The 22,625-nt window shown below is 64.2% G+C and overlaps 1 protein-coding gene across 1 annotated transcript; it reads right to left on the reverse strand.

Moving 5' to 3' along the window:
• Positions 1 to 1,209: 1,209 nt before the first annotated feature.
• On the reverse strand, positions 1,210 to 22,037 carry TNNT3 (troponin T3, fast skeletal type). The gene is made up of 16 exons (XM_072970875.1): positions 22,009 to 22,037; positions 15,274 to 15,305; positions 15,127 to 15,140; positions 14,610 to 14,627; positions 13,300 to 13,317; positions 13,098 to 13,139; positions 9,853 to 9,876; positions 9,141 to 9,159; positions 6,534 to 6,579; positions 5,617 to 5,733; positions 5,447 to 5,524; positions 5,086 to 5,199; positions 4,888 to 4,997; positions 4,708 to 4,798; positions 2,992 to 3,032; positions 1,210 to 1,362 (listed from the first exon to the last, which is right to left on the reverse strand). The coding sequence occupies exons 2-16, from the start codon at positions 15,288 to 15,290 to the stop codon at positions 1,308 to 1,310; spliced, it is 804 nt and encodes a 267-aa protein (XP_072826976.1). The 5' UTR covers positions 15,291 to 15,305; positions 22,009 to 22,037; the 3' UTR covers positions 1,210 to 1,307.
• Positions 22,038 to 22,625: the final 588 nt, after the last annotated feature.

Genomic DNA, 22,625 nt, shown 5'->3' on the forward strand with positions numbered 1-22,625 from the left:
CCACCCGCGACGGTGACTTGTGCCTCAGACTCTCCCACGGGCATCCGGGGTCGTTCGCCCCCCGGTGCTTCCACCATCCGTGACTCAGCCCATTCACTTTGCGTCTGCACAGTCCTGGCGCTCTGTCCCCATCCACGTGTGCTGACCGCCCCTCCCCAGGGCAGCCTTTGTCCTGTCACTTCTGTGCGATGTGGAGGGACGGTGCTAGGGGTGGGTGGACATCCCCCCCGCCCCGTTTATTACATGAAGGGGCTCATCTTCGAATCACTGCGGGGAAGCAGGTTGGCTGAGCCACCGACTGCAAATAGCCCTGTCATGTGGGGGTGGGGACGCACACATGTTTATGGATGTTGGGGGATGGGTCCCTGAGAGGACAGGTGGGTGCTGAGTGCGCACCGAGCGTGTGCACATGCCTTCTGGGGTCCCAGCACCCCATGGCAGACTGGACAGGATGCTCCCTACTTCCCACCCCCCGCCGTTCTGCAGAGCCTTCCCAGGGTGGTGGGGGGCGGGGGGGCGGTTCCGGACTCTGGCAGCTTCCTCCGTGAATACTTGGCTGTGCAAGGCTCTATGTCTTGATCCAATTTCTGTGATTTATATTTTCCGTAATTCTCTCCGGTCAGGACTTTCAGACTCCTTACACAGTGAGCACTGTGTTCTCGTGCAATATAGAAAGAAGGCTGTGCTGGCCGTGGCGTCGACTGCAGCGTGCGCGCTGCCTCTCTCCCGGGGCCTTGGGTGCCTCCTGCCCCATTTCTGGGGGACATGTGGAAAGGGCCCCGCGGAGCCCCGGGCCCTGCTCCCGGACCCTCTGCAAAGGCCGGGCTCTTCTGCCCCAACCTCGCTTCAGAGCTGACTCAGGGGGCTGGGGGCTTCTCAGGGGAGCCTGGACCCCAGCGGAGGTAGAGACCCCAGTTTTGTGTGGGCTCGTGGGGTGAGGACAGAAGGGGGCTCTAGGCGTGAAAGCCCATCGGCAGAAGTGGAGGGGCTGGCCGGGCCGGCGGGCGTCCAGGCCCAGCACCCGTGGCCTGCTGCTCTCCCGAGCCGACCCCTGAGACGAGCACCCAGTGCCCCTCGGCCCCGCGCTGCAGAGACGCCCCGCCCCTCCCCCATCTGTCCCCCACCCCCCGTGACCCCATCCACGAGCCAGCGCACACCTGGTGGAGGGGGATCTGCCAGCTTTATTCACAGACCCCAGGGGGTGAGGGCAGCGAGGACAGAGACTCGGGTGCTGGGGGGTGGGGGCTGGACACCGCCATGTGGGCTGCTCCGGCTGATGGTCTCTGCCCGGGGCAGTCTCTGCGGCTTTACTTCCAGCGCCCACCGACTTTGCCCTTGGGCGTGGTCCCGGCCTTCTTGCTGCTGCAGTTGGGAAGCAAGTTGGCATTGAGCACTAGGGTGCCTGGGGCCTGGCCAGCCCCTTCCCCAGCCTCCCCCAGTCCGCAGGCCCCTGACCGCAGCGCTCTGCCGGAGCAGGAGGCTGAGCGCCAGCCCAGCCGCCGCCACTCACCTGGGCCTGCCCGGCCGGGCCTGGGCGCCTTTGTGCTGAGGCAGTTACTGAGGTTAAGGGGGTGGCGGCCCGAGCCTGGTCCACCTCCCCATCCCTTCCCCACATGCAGGGCCTGGGGCACACGCGGCCCTGAGACTGCAGGGGCCCCACTCCGGGCAGGTCTGAGCCCACTCGGAAAGCTGTCCCTGCTGGAGGTGACCATCTTCCCAGTCACTCTGGTCTGAAAAGAGCCTGCGCCCTGCGGGTCACAGCCGCCGGGGGCAGAGGGGCTGAGGCCACGGGCGGCTGTGGTCCTTTGCTCCAGGCCAGCAGTCTCAGCCCGATGGACTCGGGTCCTAGGAGGCCTCCGTCTTGCCTCAGAGTCTTGGCCCTTCGGCCACCAGTTAGAATTGGACCCTGGGGTCAGGAGGTTCCCACCCCATCTGTCTAATTCTCTCTGCACAGCAGCGAGCCAAGGGGGAGCTGGGTGGTGGGTTAGGGTGGAGTGATGGGAGGGTCAGAGCTCTTTTGGGACAACTTTGGGCTGGAATGGGCCCTGCAGCTCTCAAGACTGGCTCCAGGAGAAGGCCTGACGCTGGCGGCCGTGCCCACAGCCCGGCTCCTTCAGCAGGAGCCAGCCTGAGAACCCAAACATGCATGCACACACACACACACATGCACACACACACATGCACATGCACGCACACCCTTTGCCGAATATCAGGTTCTCAAAGGAACCTGCAAAGACTCCAGCCCCACGCATCGGGGCCCAGGAGGAGGGCGTGTCACTTTTGCCAGCCCCTCCCTGCTCCCCAGGCAAGAGGAGCCCATCCCTGGAGCAGCAATGACGCAGGGGCCAGCGGAAAAGAGGGAAAAACCCCATTAAACTTTCCAACTGCGAGCAGCCCTGGGGCCACGGCACTCCTTGGTGCCTGCACCCGCTCAGCCCCTAGGCTCGGAGACAGAGCCTCAGAGTGGGCACCACCTGAGCACAGGCTGTCCCAGCCCTTCCCAGCAACTGCTGTGATGGGCGCCCCACACCCCAGGGGTGATCGTATGGCAGAGGGCTCCCCGTCTCGAGGAACCAGTGATTTCACCCAGGCGCTCTCGGAGGAGCTGGTGACAAAGCCCAGGCCTCCAGCTTCCCTGTCCCAGGCCACCTTTGAGGTGACATGTTGCTGCGATGTCCAGGAGCCCAGTCTGGCTTTGCTGGGCCACTCTGGGCCCACCCAGAACCTCCCCGCACTGGGGGCCTTCTGCCAGCCCTCCCCCAAATCTCTGGTCCTCCTGGGCCCTGTGGGGTGAGGGGAGAAAGGAGGCTGCGGTCCAGGGGTGCGGGGCCCCGACATGCTGGCTCAGGGCACCGGCCAGTTAGTCTTGTTACTGCTCTGCTGAGGGCTCTGGCCGCCGCCCAGGCCGAAACCACCGGGCCCCTGGTGGGTGGTGGTGGCTTTCCCGGGGGCCGTGTGCCCTGCGCAGAGCCGGGCGGCGGGGCTACTCACTGCTTCTGGGCCTGGTCGATGCGGCTCCTGAGGTTGATGATCTGCGAACAACACAGATGGCTTACCTGCCGCGTCCGAGCAAGGCCGGGCCGGGCGCCGGCCCTCGCAGGCCTCGGTGCTCTTACTGGGTCCTGGCTCCTCTGTTTGGAGGACACTGTCCCTTGGCCCTCAGGACCTGTGCCTCTGACTTGCTCTTGGTGGCCTGAGCTGGAGATCTGGCCTATGACACACAGCAGCCCGGAGCTGGCCACTTACCTTCCAGCCTGCGTGCAGTGTGGAGCCGGGGGCAGGGGACGAGGTGGGCTTGCAAACAGAAGCCCTGCCTCTGGTGGCCGCCAAGCTCAGAGCCCTGCGGCCCTCCTGCGCCTCGTGGCCCAGCCGCTCCCTCCTGCTGATGACCCGGGGGGAGGCGGGGGAGGCGAGGCCTCTCCCCTGCCACCAACGAGGACAGCAGGTCAGCCTCAGAAGCCCCCAGGTTGCAGGCAGGGGGGAGGAGGCGGGGCAGGAGGAGCAGGAGGAAGGCCTCCAGGGTCCCCGTGCCCCCTGCCGCCAACACTCGCAACGACCTGGGTTTTCGCCATGCGTGAGGCGGCCCGTGCATGAACACGAGAGTCTGGTCCAGGGTGGACTCCGGCTACTTACAACTTGGCCAGCATCTCCACTCTGGCCCGGACGTTCATGATCTAGAAAGACCAAGATGGTTATGGGGCTGGGTGGCTGGTGGTGGAGTCCTCGGGGCCCTGCCGGGCACTGGGCTAGCCTGGGCCAGGGCCCTTGTGGTTCCTCTAGCTCCCGGGGACCCACCGTGGGCCACGCACGGGAGTGTCAGGAGGCCTCGCGCCCCTGGCTCAGCCCTGTGGACACGAGCCGGGCCAGTCCGGGCTCTGTGAACGGGAGGCCACTTCTGAGGGCAGCATCAGCAGAGACCAGTGCTGTTCCCCACGCCTGGCCCAGCGGCCTGCAGTGATGCACGTGCCCCGTGGGTGGCCCTGGAGGGTACAGTCCTCCTTCGGGGAGGAAATTGAGGCACAGAGGACCAGGAAATGTGCCCAAGGGCACAGAGCTCGGCTGCCAGTACTGGTCGCCGGCACCCTCTGCCTCAGTGGCTGGTAGGGGAAGCTGGGAGAGGCGCCCAGTGTGCAGGGGCCTCCTGGGCACCTGGAGGAGTGTGAGGGGTGGGCACCACGCCTTTGATGGCCAGGCTGGAGGTGCCCGTGTTTCACGCAGCGGCAGGAGAGTCCCCAGGACTGCTGCCCTCTCCCCAAGCCCATGTGGACGCTGAGGGACCGTGTCTGCGCAGGGCTGCTCTCCTGAGTTGTGAGCCCCGCTCAGGGACTCCTGGCGTCCACCCCCAGGGTGCACAGTCCGCACGCCGACCCCCACAGCTGCCAGTGGGGTCGGACAGTGCCCTCAGTCTGCTCCGCGCGCGGGGCCCTCCGGGCGGTTAGGGACTGGACTTGGTTTGCAGAGGGGACTGTGAGGGGAGGACACCCCACCCGAGGGATGCTCAGTGCCACCCCGGGTGGGCGTGGGATGCAGGTGTCCTGCCAGCCCCGGCGACGCTCTGCCCCGCCTCCCCTCCCGCCAGCCCTGGGAGCAGGGGCTGATGGCGGCTTGCGGGATGCCCAGCCACGGCCCCCACAGGACAGGGGCCTGAGCCGGGGTCCGGGCCCGGGGATGGCCGCCAGTGCGGTGAGGCTGGGGCGCCGCACTCACATCGTATTTCTGGCGTTTCAGCTTCTCCCCCAACTCGAACTTCTCGGTCTCCAGCTTGTGCAGGGAGTCCCAGAGCTCCCTGGCCTTGTCCCTGGGGAGCAGGAGTGGCAAAGGGCAGGCTCGCGGGCTTGGCCGGGAGGCGGGGAGGCGGGGGGGGGGAGCCCTCGGGCGGGGCCTCACCTCAGTTTGTCGTCGCCCAGGTGATCGATGTTGAGGGGCTTCCGCCGCTCCGCCAGGACCTTCTTCTTCATCTCCCGGGCCGTCTGCTTCTTGCCTCTCTTCTGGTCAGCCTGAGGGGCACCGCGCAGGGCGTGATGCGGCGGCCGGGGGAGGGGCCGCAGCCTGGCGCCCCGCGCCCCGCGCCCCGCGCCGCCGCACCTTGGCCAGGTAGCTGCTGTAGTTGGCGCCCATGGAGGACAGAGCCTTCTTCTTCTTCAGGTCGTCCTCCGCCCTCCTCTTGGCCTCCTCCTCCTCCCGACGGGCCTTCTCCTCCTGAGGAGACCCCGGCCCCAGACCTCAGGGCTGCCCTCACTGGGCAGGTGTTGAGGACCCGCCTGGCCTTGGAAGCTTCCAGAAGCTCCAGGTCCTGGCCTGGGTCTGCCCTCTTGCAGGGGCTCAGCCGGGGCCTCTGGCCCCTGGCCCAGCTCAAGGGGAAGCTTGGAGAAGGGCGGGCAGACAGAGCACCTGGTGCTTCTGGGGCTCGGGGTCTGGGGCGGGGTGGGGGGGTGCCCAGCCTCACCGCCAGCCGGTTCTGGCGCTCCCGCTCCTTCTCAGCCCGGATCCTCTGCTGCTCTGCTCTCTCCGCACGGCGCTTCTCCTGCGGCCGGAGGAGCAGGTCAGCCAGCCCTGCCGACGCCCACCCCATCGGGGGTCCGCCTGCCCCGCCTCGGCCCGGAGCTGCCCACTCACAATTCTCTCCTTGAGTGCGACCAGCTCCTCCTCCTCCTTCTTCCGCGCCTCGAAGTGGCTGTCAATGAGCGCCTGCAGCTCCATGAGGTCTTTGTTCTGACGCTTCTTCTGGATGTCCTGTGGCGGGAGAGCCGCGTCATCCCCACGCCTCCTCTGGAGGCCCTGGCCCTCCTGGTGGCACCTTTCTGTGCTCCAGCCGGGAGCCCTGACCCACCTGGATGCCAGGACAGCTGAGAGTGGCAAGGGACCTTCTGGCCTTGCCTTGTCCCTGCAGTTCCCTCCTGGGGGCTAGGGGCTGCCTGATCCCTTAGCCACAGGGTAGGAATGGTGCCCTCCCTGTGAGTGAGTCTGGGCCCTGCACAGCCCTGAGGTCGTTTGTCAGCCCCTGGGATGGGCGGTCTCCGACTTGGCCTTGCTATTGTGCTCAGAGATGCCCTGAATGGACCAGGCAGAGAGGAAGCTGGGGAGTGGGGCAGTCTGTGGGATACACAAACGGAGAAGTGGGTGGATGGATGGGTGACTGGGCAGACGGATGGATGATGATGGATGGGTGGGTGAGTGGTTGGCTGGGTGGTTGGATGGACGGATGGATAAGTGGATGTATGAGTGGTTGGATGGGTGGGTGGGTGGATGGATGGATGAATGGTTGGATGGGTGGGTGGGTGGGTGGGTGGATGGGTGGAGGAAAGGACCGATCAGTGGATGGAGGATGGATGGAAGGCTGAAGGAGGAGGAGGGAAGAGTGGCATCTATCACTGGGGGAGTTTCCTCCGGTCCAGAGATGAACTAAGGCAGAACTGCATAGTACCCGGAAGCCCTGCTCTAGAGGAGACGGCCTGCTCAGGATTAGCCTGGAGCCTGAAGGCTGGGGGCTGGTTGGAGGGGACACCATGTTGATCTGGGCTCCATAAACTTACATCGAAGTCTACTTTCTCCCCTTCTGGGATCTTAGGAGCAGTGAGTCTGGAAAAGAGCGAGAGACTCGTGAATGGAGACAAGAGGGGACCCCACTAGGACAGTGGGCCTGGCCCCCACCGGCCTGGCCCCCCACGCTCTCCCCTGGCACTAGGCCTGACCTTTGCTCTTATCAGAGGGGTAACTCACTGTCCCCAGAGTGGCTCGGCCCTTAGAGAAGTTTTCAACCTCTTAGCATCCCTCTATTTTGCCAACTTTTGGACCTCGCAAGGGCTGTGTCACCCCTGTCTGTCCAGGAAGGGCAGCCTTGGTTTCTTTCTCAAACAAATAAACAAATGCAGCTAGGGCCTGCCTGGGAGGCAGGGTGGGCACCGCAGCCTCTCAGGGCCTTTGGCCTCTGCGTCAGGAGCAGCCGTCTCAAGTGATCCTGTGCATTTCTTTGGCTCCTCTCTGAAGTTTATTTCTGGGGACCCAAAGGAAGGGGCTTTGGGCAGGAAGCACCTTGGAGAAGAAATAAGACTCACACCCCCAGATCTGGCCCCCCGAGTCCAGCTGCTGCAGCCATGGCGCCCGGCGCCCGGCGCCCTCCCACCAGAACATTCCAGATGAGCAAGGAGCTCAAACAGCGACACAACAATTTCTTAAGACAAGCCGTAGGGGAAAGGGGAGCCGAATGTGGACCAGAACGTCCTGCACAGGGAGAGGTGGCCAGGTGACCCCAGGCAAACGAAAAGCTGATGGATGTGGAAACAGGCAAAACTTGAAGCGGGGAGAGAGAGAGAGGAAAAAAAAACCAGACTAGAAAAATATTTTCAGCAAACACAGAGAAGACTTATATCCTTATGCAAACCGATGATTAAGAAAACCCTGAGACGCCTCCGCTGTCAGATAAATGGGCCGAGGGCATAAGCTAGCAGCTCCCCCAGAAGAAAGAGCGCCAGTCAGCAGGCGCGGGAGAGGCCCGCGCAGCGGCGCAGGAATGCAAAGGAAAACAGCCGGAGAGGCCGTTTCTCATCCAGCCGTCAGGGGCCGCGCGGTGCAGGCACGAGCGGGCCGGCAGCGCGGCGCGCAGACCGCGCTGGCCGCCCTCGCCGAAGCCATTTGGATGTCAAAAGCGTTAAGAACACTCCTCCTCTTTGACCCAGTAATTCCAGTTCTGGGAATGCGGCCTAGGGAAATAACCCGAAAGACAGAAAATGCTTTCCATCCAGCGTTATTTATGATAGTAAAATATGGGGGAGAGCCTTAATATCCTGCAATAGAGGAATGGTTAGGAAAATTATGGTTTGTCCAATTGATGGAATATTATGTGGCCATTCAAAATATTTAAGAAGACTATGTAAAAACATGGAAAAATACTTAGGAACAGCGCTGCATTAGGAAAAAAAAAGCAGAATTCAAGGCTGTATAGACAGTCCCATGTTTGAAAAACAGCTCAGAGTTTCAGTCTTTTTTTCCCAAGCCCTGTGCATGGAAAAAGAGTAGGAAGAAATAAGTCTTTTTACTTCTTTCTACTCCTTTCCGCGGTCTGGCTGGCGGGGTGGAGAGTTATGGATGATTTTTTTTTTCATTGGACTTTCACGTATTTTCCAAATTTTCTTTAATGAGGTGTTTTATTTTCATAATGAAAACACAAACAGTTTTTTTTTTTAAACTAGAAAATATCTTGTGACCTGGCAGCTTTCTTTAAGATTGCTGAAAACTAAAGGGCGACGGCTGGAAATGTGCCGGCCACACCGTCGCATCGCCCGGGTCCCCTCGGGAGGGCCGGGCTTCCCCCAGGTGGGAGTGGGCCCGGGGCGTGGGCGGGCTCGCACTCGGGTTCCGTCCCGTGGGGCGCGAACACAGACCCGGATGCCCCACGGGACGGGGTGAGGGGGGGATCGTGCGCGACGCACTGTGGGCTTATGAGTGTTTATCAGAAACAGAAAAGCCAGGATAGTCGGATCAAAACCAGAAACCTCCGAACAACACCCAAGTGGGTAAAAACGAGGGAAAGAAAGAGCCTCTGAGCAAGGATGGTGCCCCCCAGAGGGCGACGTGGCTCCTGCCCATTTTCTGTTCGGAGGCACCCTCCAGCACCCCGCTTCCACGCCTGGTTCACATCCGGAGGGACAGCACAGCCGGAGAGGGCAGGGGAGAGCTCCGTGGGCCTCCCTCTCTCTGCCCCACCTCCCCCGGCTTCCTTCCTCCGCCCGCAGCCTCCTCCTGCAGGAAGCCTTCCTTGGATGAACTGGATGAACTGGGGCAGCGCCTTGCCCGACGAGACCTCCAGAGTCCCCAGGGGAAGTACCAGGTGACTTCTGATCCCCGCCTGTAGGGGGGGCACCAGCTGCCCCCAGTAATCACATTCTCATCGTGTGCCTCTCAGAACTCCACAGCCTCAGCCACCACATCAAGGAGCCGAGGAGCAGCTCTGTCTCTCAGGGGCTGGGTCCCCAGAGCCTAGGACGCTGCTTTCCTTGAGGTGCCAGGGGCCCAGCCTTGGGGCTGCTGGCTCCCCAGTGACCTCGGCCCCATCCAGCCTGCTCACTCGGGCCTCTCCTCCAAGCACCGGCTCCAGGCCCGCCCAGCCTGCCCGGCCCGCCCGGCGTCCAGCCCACACTCACCTGGGTCTCGGCTTCTCCTCTGGTCAGCACAGCGCCGGCGCGGGGAGAGCGGGATGGGGAGAGAGACCAGGTGAGATGGGAGCCAGCTCCTGTCTGCAGTCCCCTGGGGGCACCTAGCGGGGGGCTTCCTGGGCTTGGCCAGCAGGGCGACCTGCCTCTCCAGCTGAGCCCCTCACCCCCTTTCCCCACCCTCCAGGAGCCAGTGGGTCTTGTCCCCACCCCAGGGCCAATGGAAGTCCTGGTGGAGTCTACAGAGCAGTGCTGGGTGAGGGGCCCAGGACGCTGGAGCGAGAGGGAGGGCTCTAAGGAGGAAGAGATGGAAGCTCCAAGCAGCGTCCTGGGGGCAGGAAGGCAAGAGAGAAGGTGCGGAGGGAGGGGGAGCGGAGATGGGGGGAGGGAGGAGCACCCCCAGCCCAGGCTCCCTGTCCGCTGGCTGGTCTCCACTGACCATCCCACCCTGGTGTCGGGCAGAAGCTTGGAAACAGGCAGTGCCTGTGAGGCCCTGGCAGCCAAGCCCACGGCGGACGCAGCGCGAAGCAGCAAGGCCCAGCCCTCGGGGCCCCGGTGCCCAGAGAAGAGGAGGACAGACAGGTGGACAGGCGGGCGAGGGAGAGGGATGGAGAGCCCGCAGGACGGCCCTGGGCAGGCAGGGCCTCTCGTCTCAGGGCCTGTCAGGACACAGCCTGAGCGCTGCCGCCAAGGGACCCCTTACCTTCCTCCTCCTCCTCCTCTGCATCTTCGGGGCGTAAGCGCACATGCAAGAGAAGAGCGCGAGGCCGCAGGGAGCGTCAGGGGCACGAGCGGGGGCCCAGCCAGGGGACACGCCCAGACCCCCTCTTGCCTGGGTGTGCGTTGACCCGGCCCCGTTTGCGGCCCCAGCTGAGAGCCAGAGAATCTCTGTCTGGGGAGGGTCTGGAGGGGCCGTGGGCCCAGGAGGGCCTGGGAGAGCCCGCCCCACCCGGGAGGCCTGGTGCTGGCTGGAGGGCGCAGGGGTCTGTGAGCGCTGGCCCCTGGCTTCTTTGAATCTTTCTGCGGGGGGCAGGCGGTCCTGGGGACCTGACACCTGGGTTTTGCTGAGTTGGAACCCAGCGGATCTGGGACAGTTAGGTTCATGAAGTCTTGCTAGTCCCGGTCACAGGCCGTGGGGGGTGCAGGGAGCCCTCAGGCTGAGCCCTGAGGCCCGGCTCCCAGCCGCCCGAGGGAGCCTGCCCTGACACTAAAGAGGGTTCTCTCCTGGAGGCTGCACAGGCCTCCTCTGCCTCTCCCGCCGCCACCCCATGGGGCTGGCCTTATGACCAGAGGCCTGTCTGGACTGTAGCCTTCAGACCTGAGACCCCACCTGCCTGGGGTAACCTGGCTGCCCTCACGTAGGGGCTACGTCCTTTGAGCCTCCTGGCCTTCCCTGGGCTCTGGGGAAGTCCTGGCTGGCCCAGGGTCTGCAGCAGGACCGGCTGTGCCTAACCTCCTGCCCCCCGCCCCCAGCCCCTGCTCTAGGACCCTCGGTGGTGATGGCAGGGCAGTCCACATGGAAGACCCTCAGCCTGTCTGGCCTTGCACCAGGCTTGCCCCAAGTGGGGAGGGAGGGTGGCATCCCCAGCCCTCAGCCATGCTCTGGGCAGCGCCTCCCCTCGCGCCCCCTCGGCTGCACACCACTCCCACCAACATCCCCTGCACCTGGGGGGCTGAGGGACACAGGGGACTCTGGGAACTGATGCTTGGGGAGGGAGTGGTGGGGAGCCAAACGCTGCGGGATGATGGGACCCCATGGCTACGCTCCCCTAGGCAGAGGGCAAGCAGACAGCGGCCTCGTCTCTCCACAGCCCCTCTGTCTGCCTGTCTGTCTGCCTGTCTGTGGGCCTCAGGGCTGGCTCCAGGGTGACCTGGTGACTTTGCAGCCGGCGCCGTCCCTCCCTGGACCCTCATTCCTTGTTCCTGTGAGGCCCCGCACCCGCCACCCAGCCCTGGGGCCCGGCACATCCCGTTCCACAGGGAGCCTTGCTAAGGTCAGAGAAGGGGAAACACTTTGGGGTCGTGCTAGGGGTTCAGGCCCAGCTGGGAGGCCGCCTGCGGCCCCTTGAGGAATCGTGTGACTCCCCGGCTTGAGCCCTGACCTCCACCCCAGAGCACGGCCAGCCCCGCTGCAGGAAAGCCAGGCCCACCCAGGAGCCTCCTCACGCCAAGTGTGTCTGGCTCCCGCCCAGGAGATGGGGGGGATGCTGGGCCTGACTGCTCGTTTGCACACAAGGCTCCCTGCTGTTCCAGGTCCCCCACGTCCCCCCCTCCACCTCAGCCTGACCTTCTGTTTCACCCCACTTACCTCTCCACCCTTCCTGCAGCACCCCCTCCTTCCTTCTCTCTGGCTTGCTGTCTGGGGCAGGGCAGGGGCCACCTGCCTTGCCTCTCCCCCTCGGCTTTTCTCCATCCCACCCCGGTGAACCCAGAGGGTCCTAGTGGACCCCAGCACCATCCTCCAGAGGCCTGCACCCCTCTCAGGCCCTACACTCAGCTCCGTACTTGGTCTTAAGTCTGGTCACCCCCCACCTTCCTGCTGGTGGTCCGGGAAGGGCCTTGTCCCCTCATCCCTGAAAGCTCGCCTGCATGATGGGGGCAGGAGACCCGCACCCCAGCACCCCAGGCCTACCCTGTCCCCAGCCTGTCCCTACCCCATGGGAACGGTGGCGAGAGTCATGCAGGGTGGGAAGAGGCGGCAGGGCTCAGGAATTGGCGGGGGACCGGGGGCAGCGAGTGTACCTTCTTGGACTTCCTCTGCAGAAGCAGTGCCATGGAGGGGGAGGGGGGAAGAGAGAACCAGTGTGAACCTCGGGGCAGAGATGGGGGTAGGGGGGGCAGCAGGCGAGCAGAACCACATGTGAGTGGGTTACACAGCCCCTCTTTTTCCTTCTGGGCCAGGCTGCCAGCTCACACCCACACACGGCCACATGTGCACACGCGCCCTTACAGGACGGAAGACATGGCACATACCTGGTTCATGAACTTCATGAACTTCATGAACTTCATGGGCTAAGGAGCGCCATGGAGCAAGGCAACACGCGGGTCAGAGGTCAAAGGAGAAAGGATCCGAGGTTAAAGGAAACAGCCGGTCACCCCAGAGGGGTCGGTGGCAGAGGCCGAGGGGTGGGGAGCATGCGGGGAGTGAGCAAGACACAGTCAGTGCTGGCCGGGGCCGCTGTCCCCCCGTCCTGTCCCTGCCTCACACTGGGGAAACTGAGGCTCTTGCTTCTGCTGTGACATCACTGCTGTCCTGGGGACGTCAGCTCCGTGGCTTCCTCTGCCGCCTCCCCCTTCCCGCCTCCCGCAGGCCCCTAGGAAGGACTCCACGCGGAAGCCTGGAGGTCCACACGTAGGGCTGCAGCTGGTGGGGTGACACCTGGGCCCAGAAGGGCAGGGCCTGCCGCCTAGGAAGCCTGGAGGACGCCCTGCTTCTAGTAGCCCAACAGCGGGACACACTCCCTTCTCTCTCCTAGCCTGCGAGAAGGTCCGCGTGGCCCCAGACGTCGGCTGCTCCGTCTGCTGATCCAAGCACGGGGCTCCTGAACCTTACATGGTCCACCCGGACCCCGAGGAGGGAGCCCACTGGGGCAGGCTGGAGAGGTGGCCAGGGAGCTCTCAGTTACCCTCCCTGGGGTGGGAGGCTGGGTTCAGGGACGTCCCGGGACCGCTAGGTCTACATCTGGTCCAGCCGTCCCCCACGTTTACCTACCCTCCCGGTGCCAGGGATGGGTGACCTCTGTCTGCAGCCCAGCCCATGTTGGTGGTGCTGGACCTTGAGGGGCCCCCCTCTCTGGTCAAGCATTGGCCTTGGTTAGTGGGTTAGGTGGAGGCCACATGTGGGGGCCCTTCGGCTGGCTGGCCCCCCGCTGTCCTCGCCCTCCCCCACCCTGGCTCCCAGCCAGCCCTGGGCCCCACATGGGGACCAGAAGTCCTGGGTCCTCATACCTTCCTCATGGACTTCATGGACTTCTGCAGGTGGAGGGGGCGCTGGGCGTGCAGGTGGCGGGAGGAGAGAGGACAGGTTATGCCAGGAGCACACGGCACGTCCTCAGAGGGGGTGGGGAGCACGCAGGGGTCACCACGAGGGTCAGTGGGGCAGAAGGGCTGGAGTGTGCTTGCAGGGGCCGGCGTCCTGGACCCCTCTTACCTTCCTCCTGGGCCTCTTCTGAGGTGGGAGCCGGAGAGACAGGAGGGAAAGAGGAAACAAGGTGTTAGAGGGCCACACCCGGGCGGCAGGGAAGGAGGCAGCCCTGGGGGGAGGTGCAGCCGGAGCTCCAGGGGCCAGGCAAGGCTGGGTCCTGCACCCCAGCCAGGTGGCAAGCCTGCGGGGCCTCGGAGACCTCAGGGCCTTGGCCCCGTCTCTGCCAAGCGTGACCTCCTCCCTGGCCCTGGGGGTCTCTGAGTCCCGTACCCCTCGTCGGGGAGCTTGCCCTGGACTGCGACATCTGTGCATGGAAGGGTCTAGCTAAGTCTGACTCCAAAGGGGACGGAAGTGCGGACAGGGAGGAAGTCATGTTAGGGGAGACCCCCAGGAGATGCAGGGGCGTCCCCACATGGGCCTGAAGGCCGGCCTCGGAGGACCCTGCCCGTCAGCCCGGTCACCTTCCCCAGGGAAGGGCGGCTCCCAGGATCATGGCTCCCTCTCAAAGGCATCTTTCCACCTCTTCAGCGTAAAAAGAACTGTTTTGCTCACGTTGTTAGGGCATCCAAGTGTTTTCAAATCTTTTCAAAACCTAGTGCCCAGCATACCCCGCAGGAGAGCCCTGCCTGGTGAAGTTCGTGAGAGCCTTCCTGCGCCTGAGTGGGTGCCAGGGGCCGCACTCAGGCTCCCGTCTGGCCTGAGAACTGCCCGTGTGCACTCTCCCCAGGTGCAGAGGCTCCCTCGCTCCCACGCCTGTCTGGGCACCACTGGGAGGCTCCCGCAGACGCCAGGCGCAGACGCCAGGCGCAGGGAGGGCTCTCCAGCTCGGCCTGGAGGTCATTGCTCCGGGAGGGGAGGGGAGGCATGCTGAGAGAGACAGAGACAGAGATGGAGACGGAGATGGAGACATAGACAGGAAGAGAGATACAAAGAGGCAGAGACAAAGATGGAGAGAGAGACAGAGATGCTGAGAGGCAGGCAGGACCTCCACACCCACACTTGGTATTAATGAGGTGAGAGTCTGAACAACCAAATCCCAGCTAACTGCACACACCAGGGACACGTGAGATTATTATGTATACAGAATACATAGTAACATACAAAGTGTTAATGAACGATTAATGAGTATTCTCGAGGCAGACGGTTAGGGGTGATGGCAGATAGGAATTAAGGATGAGGAAGGTGGATGGTTAATTGGTGAGCTGGGAGGCCAGAGGCCCTGTGGAGATGAGGCTGGGAATACAGAACAGGACAGGAGGAGGCTGGGTCAGGGAGGTCTGGGGCGGGTGGGGCACATCTGGGACTGCCCGAGTTACCTTCCTCCTCGTACTCTTCTGCAGGGGGTAGAACAAAGGAGAGGAGCCAGTTAGAGGGCGACCCGGGGGCCAGCCTCGAAGGGGGGGGGGGCGGTATGACCCATCCCCGACCGTCAGGGATGGGGACCCTAGAGATGGGGACAGGGAGGAGGAGGAGGCTCTGGCCAAGCCAGCAGCTCTTGAGGACGGGTGTGAGCCACGGGTGCTGTGGTCCTACGGTGGGGACCATGGCAGTGACTGGCCAGGCCTGGGGTCGGCCTGGACAGCTTTGCAGTGCGGAGCACGGTGTGCAGACAGGCGGGACTGCACTTGGGGACCTGCCTTTAGAGAAGGGAGGCGCAAGGCTCGGGGCAGAAGTGGGAACCCCATTTACAGTGAGGAGTCGATCTAGACACGGCAGATCTGGGGCTTCCAGCCGGGGGTGCGGGAAGCGCCGTCAGCATTTGGAGAGCCCATCCCCAACCGGGTTTTCTGCCTAGAGGCTGACGCAGAGACGGGAAGTAGCTTTCACACTTACCCTCGACGTGCTCACTGTGGGGGAGAGAGGGGGAGAGGGAAAGGGGTCAGGGGGCTTCTTTCAGCGGGGGTGTGACAAACACCAGAGGGGCCTCCGGCCGCCGGGCACAGCCGAGGTCCAGGGGCCCCGAGGCGGGCAGGTACTCACACTTCCTCGTCCGACATGGTGGGAGGGTGTTTCTGCAGGGGGAGGGGAGGCCAGGACAAGAGTTAGAAGTTGTCTTGGCCTAGAAGTAATGCAGTGGGGGGATGGCCTCTTGGCGCTGGGCTGGGAGGGACCGCCGTGGACAAGGGCCGAGGGCCAGCTCTCCGGCCTCGGGCGGGCCCACTCCTGCTCTCGGGGCCTCCTCATCAGGCCGTCTGGCTTCTTCCAAGGCCCCAGGCCCCCCACCCCTCAGCCTTCCTCGCCCCAGATCTGATCCCACTCCGCCCCCCTTCCTGCCCTGGCTCCAGCCTGGAGATTGGAATCCCAAGCTTGGACGGGATGCTGAAAGGTCGTGGCAGGGCAGGCCTCCTCTCCCCAGCATTTCCCGAGAAGGGCTGTTCAGAAGGCATGGTGCTCATCCAGGCTGGGGAGGGCCCTGCCAGCTGCTCTGGGTCGTGGAGAGGTCCCGCTCACGTTGCCTTCCAACCTGCCTCTTGGGGTATCTGCCCTCGGGCCTCTGTGTGGGGCTCCCAGGGAGACCCTGGATCACAGAGCCCCACTCTCCCAGAGGGGCACCCGGGCCTTCCCGGGCCTTCCCTGGCCTTCCCGCCCTCCTGCCTCTGGCTGAAGGCTTCCTGCAAGGGCCCCATGTCCTCTCCTGGGAGGGCCTGGGACCCCCCCTGGGGTCCCTCACGGCCCTGTGCAGAGCCCTCTTCCCTGAGTCACAAGAAGCACGAGCCGTTCCGCACCCCCGGCCCCCCGAGATCACGGCCACGGGGTCCAGGCTGCTTCTCCGTGTGTCCCCAGCCTTGTGCCCGTCAAGCCTGCGTGGACGCCCTGACCCTCCCACAGCCCGCTTTCCCAGGCCGCGTGGGTGCTCTTGGATTTGTCAGCGTCTGCAGGGAAGCTCTGTGCCCGGGCCTGGCTGCACACGTCCAGGTGCAGCCGGCGCCAGGCCAGCGCGCTCGGGGACTGTCTGTCCATGAGCTGGCCACCGCGCACGCCTGAGGCGGCCGGGGCCTGGGAGCGCTCCGAGCAGCTGCAGCAGAATGTTGGCCCAGGGTTTTGAGAACCAGAGTTCACGACAGCATGCTAAGGCTTACTTGAAGACAATAGCTGTGGCCCCCCACCCCTGGGGGCTCCGTGCGAGAAAAACACAAGTTCATCATCTAAACACGTGTCCACAGCGCGTTGCTAAGGCGGGAGCAGCGTTCCAGAGCCCCGGGCAAGAATGTTGATTTTCCCAGAGCAATTTAAGCTCCATGCAAAATCAGCCAGTGGATTTCGGCTAACCCCTCCAGGAAGCCAGGCATCCCTTTCCCATCCCAAAGCCTCTTCCTGAGACTCTGCTGCCCCCTCAGGTGACAGCCTCCGGCCCTGTCTACAGCTGGGGTCTCCCTGCTCCTTGGCCCAGACCCTCGTGGTGGCCCTGCCCCTGCCCAGGCTCCTCTCTCAGGAGCCCGGCCCTCCCCGTGCTGTGCCCACCTTGCACGCTGGAGCGGCCCAGCACCTGTCAGCCTCCTTGAGAGGGGCGGTCATGGCCTGAGTCCAGGGCTGGGTTATTTTTAAGGAGCAAGTGACAGCTGAGGTGTCCAGAAATAGGCACCCAAAATAGCCAAGACACCTCTGCCCAGAAACCCAAGACGGCGGGAGGGGGACTGGGAAGGCGGCCGCCTGCTCAGGTCTTGGCCTGGCCTCCCTGACAGCCCCTCCAGTGACCCTGCAGGTCTCTCAGGCCCTGGCCCCCCATCTCGGCCTCCTGTCTTCTGCACCCGAAGGCGACACACAGGTGGGCTCCCGCAGCCCCAGGTGGGGTTGCTATGTGTCCCCCGCCCCCACCCCAACCCTGCTCTGTCAGGGAGAGGCCCAGGGTGGGGTGTGCCTGGGGGCAGGGTGGCATTCGACAGCTGAGAAGGAAACCAGTTGTCCAGTTAGCATTCTGCCCACAGAGGGGCCGTTGTCAAAACAGCCTCTGACGTCACCACTCCTTGAGGACACCCCGTCCTCCCTTCCCAAGTGACAAGATGGGGGCAGGGAGGCAGGAGCCCTGCCACTCACTAGCTGTGGGCCCTGACCGCTTGGCAGTGGCTCCTGGCCCGTCTCCTCCCAGAATGATCGAGGGCACTCAAAAGGAGCCACCCAGTGAGGGCGCCCCACCCCGTGATGTCAGGAGGGGCAGCGGAGCCCTGATCCCAGGGGGCCAGGAGCTCAGGCAGGGCCTCTTGGGAGCACGTGCTCCTCCGGCTCAGGAGGAGGGCCCATCTTCTCAGGCCGGCAGCACCGACGCCCAGCTCCTCACGCCTCCCTCTGGCCTGCCCCAGCCCGGGCGCTGCCCACTCCTGTGCCTGAGCCCTAGGCACTGCCGCCAGGCTGCAGGGTCCCAGCCACCCCTCCCCACAGGCCGCTCACGGGGTGAGTCACCCCAGCCCCATCTTAGGTTCTGTCTTTGCAGATGGCGGCATTGGAGGCAGTGGCCACTGGACGGAGAGCCCCAGCCTCCTGGGAGGAGCTAGCCGGGTGCCCCTCAGCTTAGCAGAGCCCTGTGGATGGGCCCAGACAGGCCGGGACGGCCGGGCACGGCAGCTCCCGCACCGCAGGAGGCCCCGAAGCCTGGGCCGCGCCGCTAGCAGGGCTCCTTGTCTCACATCCTCACCTCTCTCCAGCCGTCTGCCTGGGGGACCCCCCTCACCCCTGGGCCTCCCAGGAGCCCCGTTCTGCCTCCCCTCCAGCCTCCCTGCCCCTGTGCTCTGGTCTGGAATGGCTTCTTCCACATCCGATGTTCAGAGAACATCGCCCCACAACGCCAGCACCCCAGACCTCGGCACCCTGTGGGGCCTTCCTGGGTTCTCTGAGACACAGTGGTTGGAGCTGAGGGGATGGGAATGATGGCGTCCTGGAAGAGCTGCACCCTGGGGCCCAGAAGGGGCCGAGGCCAGCCAGCACCCAGCAGGCCCCTCCCAGCCCTGGGCGGCCGCTCTCAGCTGTACTGACCTGCGGCTGGGTCTAGAGAGACAGGCAGGAGCTCCCTGTGGACAGGACCGGCTCAGGCACTGCCCGCTCGGCCTCACACCCTCATGTTATAGTGACATTTGATCTTTCCCAGCAGCCCATTGGCCAGGGGCTGGGTGGCCGGGCGCGTGGGGCGGGCAGGTGGGAAGGGGCCGTGCTGTGAGGCCCCTTACCAAGTATAGGAATAGCAGGGGAGGAAACCCAAGGAGGCAAGGACGGGGGGGAACGTGTCTGGAGAAGGAGGCGAGGTCCACCCTCCTCCCCCAGGAAGTGTCAGCTTCTATTTTTACTCCCTCGACAGCAGGCACACTCTTGATGGACTGAGGAGGGTGAAGGAAGGTGTTGGGTGGCCCTGGGGTCACTGCCAAGGGCTCTCCTTGGGCCAGGCTGGTGTGGGGTCCCTGGAGCTGGGGTCCCAGCCGCCCCCGCTCAGCTGCCCACTCCTTCCCAAGTGCTGCCCAGGAAGGGGTCTGCCCAGCCAGGCTGCATTACACACCCCAGGCCCCCGCCCCGCTGTCAGAGGGAGAGGCCCGAGGGCCCAAGAACCCCCGTGGAAGGAAGGACCCTGTCGGTCCTCAGTCAGGACCCCACCACATCTGGGCCCCACCAAGGGGCCAGATCTGGTTCTCTGGGTGAGGCCACCGGGACGTACAGCAGAAAAGGGGAAAAAACAATAACAATGCGAGCGGCACTGCTGGGGGTCTGGCATCTCCTGCAGCGGCTGGTCGCTCCCAATGCCAGGGCCACACCTCTACAGTCAGCCCGAGAGCTCCCCGTTTGGGGCTCCAGACCCCGCAGACCTCTCTCCCACCACGGCCAGGCTCCGCCGTGTGCCCGTGAGCCCAGTCTTTCTTTCCTCAGGACTCCAGGTGGCACCATCCAACCAGCAGACATCTCGGCCGGGGCCTTCCATGGTCCCCGTGCGTGCCAGTGAGGCCACGCGCTCCTACAGCCCGGCCTGGGATTAGGGAAACCGAGGCACAGGGTTGGGCAAGGGCAGCCTGGCACCTCCTTCCAGACCCGGAAGCCTCCAGGCAAGGGGCTGGCCAAGCACGGACGGTGGGTCCATGGAACGGCCTGGTCCAGACCAATGGTTGATGGCCGGGACCCAGGACAGAGGTGAATCCTGTGGAGACTCAGACGAGCCCCCAGCCCTCGGGAGGCCTAAGCCAGGGATGTCAGGATGGTGGGCTCACACACCGCAGCCCAGCTCCCTCTGGCTTGGTGCCCTGCTCTGGGCCCTCAGAGGCTTCTGGAAGACCTCCATTGGCATCTCAGCCAATTTCTGGAAGTTGAAGATAAGGCCACAGGGACCCAAGATCAGCAAGGCACGCCCACATTCCCACAGCAAGGGGAGGCAGAGCCCGGGGCTGCCGGCTGGCGGGACGGAGCCCCTCTCCTTCCCGCCCCCCAAGGGCTCCTGGGGGTGGGAAGCCCCCCAAGGCCAGAGCTGCTGGTGTCGTTCCTGCCTCCCTGCTCAGAACGCTGACCCCTCCTCCTGTCCGGTCTTCTGCGGGTGAGGGTTTGGTGGGCCACACTCAGACCTGGCCCTTGGCCAACTCTGACCAACTTTCCGTCCACGAGGGTCACCTGTAGAGCCACGTCCAGAAAAGGCCCGAGTAGCCTGGGGGCCACCCTGCTGTCTCCTCCCTGCAGTGGCCGCTGATATCCCCCCTCAGCGGACAGACCCCCCGGAAAACACAGAGATGCAGGTTCGCATGTGGAGGAAACACTGGAGGGACACTTGGCCTTGTCTGAGGCCAGGTTGGAGCATGTCCTGCAAAGCCCCATGCGCGTCCAGCCCCGCCCGGACTGGATGCTCTGCTCCTGGGAGCTGCTGGGCGCACTTTGTCCGGGCCAGGGATGTTCTTGGGGGCTGCACCCGCAGGTGGGCCCGCCACGGCCCTGCAGTGGCCCTGCTCGGCCAGCAGAGGAGGGTGGCGGCCCACTCAGTGGCCTTGGCCTCTGGCGGTGCTCTCCCGTGAGCGGGCTGAGCCAGAGAGCGGGCGCTGAGGTCGGCGGGACAGGCAGGTTTTATTTTGGGTATCAGCGACCTCTTCCTCAGGGCGCCCGGCCCGTGGCGCAGCAGGACAGCATTGAGCGGGCACTGCTGGACGGGCCGCCGGCTGCCGAGGGCCTGCGGCAGGTAATCCACACCCGGTACCCCTGGCCTGGCTGAGCTCGGGCGGGAGGCGAGGGCGGCAGGGCGGGGGCCTCCCTTAGGGGCTGGAGGGGGACTGGACACTGGGCGTGGAGGTACAGGACCGGGTGACCCAGCCTGGGCTGGGGTGGGGGACTGACCTCAGCCCCAGGAAGAGTCTGAGGACTGACGGCTCGGGGCCTCCACCCAGCGGCACTGGGGCTGGGAGGTGGGCTGCTGCCGGGGAGCGGGGAGGAGGCCGTGGGGGACAGCCCTCCCAGAGCCCTGGCTCCAGGTCTCTGCAAGGGCAACCCCCAGGGTGGTGGAGGAGGGCAGAAGCCCTCAGTCTGGGTCCTGGCCCCGAGGGACCTTGACTGGAGCCTAGTCGCCCTGAGTGACCTGGGCACCCACGCTGGTGCCAACCTGAGCTGCAGGTCGGCCCAGCCCTCGGGCTCAGGCCCCGCCAAGCCCCAGATAGGAGCTGCTGACACAGCACCCGGGGGATGAGCCCTTCCAGCCCTGCAGGCTGCCGCCCCGCACGCCCTGCGAGCCTCTGCGGGGTCTGTGGGTCCCCGGTTTGCTCTGTGCGGGGCTGGCGTGCAGCGTCCGGAGCAGGGGAGCAACAGAATGTCTGCGGGGCCCTCAGGCGGGCAGGACGGATAGCAGAGGACCGGGGCCCAGGCAGTGGTCCCTCAGCCTCTAGACATCTGCGGTGGGCACAGCCTGACCCCTCAGGTTCTGTGAGACCCAGGGGCTGAATGTCCCCGCAGCAGAGGAGACAGACCCTGGGTCCTTGTCCCCAAGGCCGGGCTGGGTGCCAAGGACCCCAAGAGGGACTGGGGCAGGTCGGGGCTGTGTGACCGCCTGCTTTCCCAGCGCTCCCTCCCGCCCTCAGTGCTGCCTGCGCTGGCCCCGGCCCGCCGCCCAGTCCTACGTAGCTGCCTCTGCCGGCTGCCCTCAGCTAATGTCCCAGCCAGCTGGGTGTCCCCTGGGAGACGCTCCCTAGCTGGCGGAGCATGGCCCTGGGTGCGGCCTCAGAGGTGGGCCTCCGGTGAGAGAAGGTAGCTGTGACTCTGCTGAGTTTAGCGCTTTTGAGCTGCCCACATTTGCCCCCCTGTCGGGAGGCAAGCTGAGTTTGACCACGAAGACACTAGAAAACAGGTTCTGAACAGAGCCAGGCCTGGAAAGTCTGAGGTCTGAGGGCATGGTATTCAAGGGGGCTCCCTGACACCAAGGGCAGCAGGGCCCTGAGTTAGAAACCAGGAGAAGGGGGCTGGGCTCGGGAGGATGGCCACACCCTGTCTCCCACTTCACACAATTGTCCATTCACTCACCCACCCATTCATTTTCATACCTACATCCTCACATTCACTGTTTCCCTCCGTCCTCCCTTCCACTCATCCATCCACCCATCATCCATCCACCATCCATCCATCCATCCGTCTGTCTATCCATCATCCAGACACCCATCCACCATCCACCCATCCATCATCCACCCATCCGTCCATCCATTTATCACCCATCCATCCACTCACAGATCCACACACACATCAGCCGTCCACCCACTGTCCTGCACAGTGTACACTTACCTGACTGCCTCTCCATCTCTTCTCCCATCTGCTCTCTACACAACTGTTTTTTCCACCCATCTGCCTCCCAAATCTTCTGTAAATCCACCCATCCACCCACCCCCCTATTCTTTATCAACCATCCATTATCCAATGATTCATCACCTGTCTTCCTATTTACACACCAGTCCATCCACCTACTGGTCCTGCCCTCCCTCCATTCTTCCATCATCCATCATCCGCTCAGCTGTGCATCCACCAAATCTTCACTGAGCACCTCCTGGGTGCTAGGCTGGGGGATGACCTCAAGGTTGGTGTTATCCTCAGAGGGTGTACAGTCTAGGGGCACAGTCCAGAAGTGCACACTGTTGTAGCTGCTGGAAAGTTTCGGACGGGCCAGTCAAGGAAGCAAGTGTCACAGAAGTCCTGGAGGAGGAGGACTGGACCCTGAGCACCACGTGCACCCTGACTTTGGCCGCCACACACTTCAGACCCCAGAGTCTAACCCAGCAGAAGGCCACAGGACAGGACAGAGTGTCCAAATCTGAAGGCTAGAGGCCTGGGTCCCACCCTTGTGCCAGAGGGTAGCCTTTCCAACCAGCCATCCCTGCTTCCTGTCAGTCCCATTAGTGAGAACC

Source organism: Vicugna pacos, chromosome 10 (assembly GCF_048564905.1).
Source record: "Vicugna pacos chromosome 10, VicPac4, whole genome shotgun sequence".
NCBI classification, from domain to species: Eukaryota; Metazoa; Chordata; class Mammalia; order Artiodactyla; family Camelidae; genus Vicugna; species Vicugna pacos.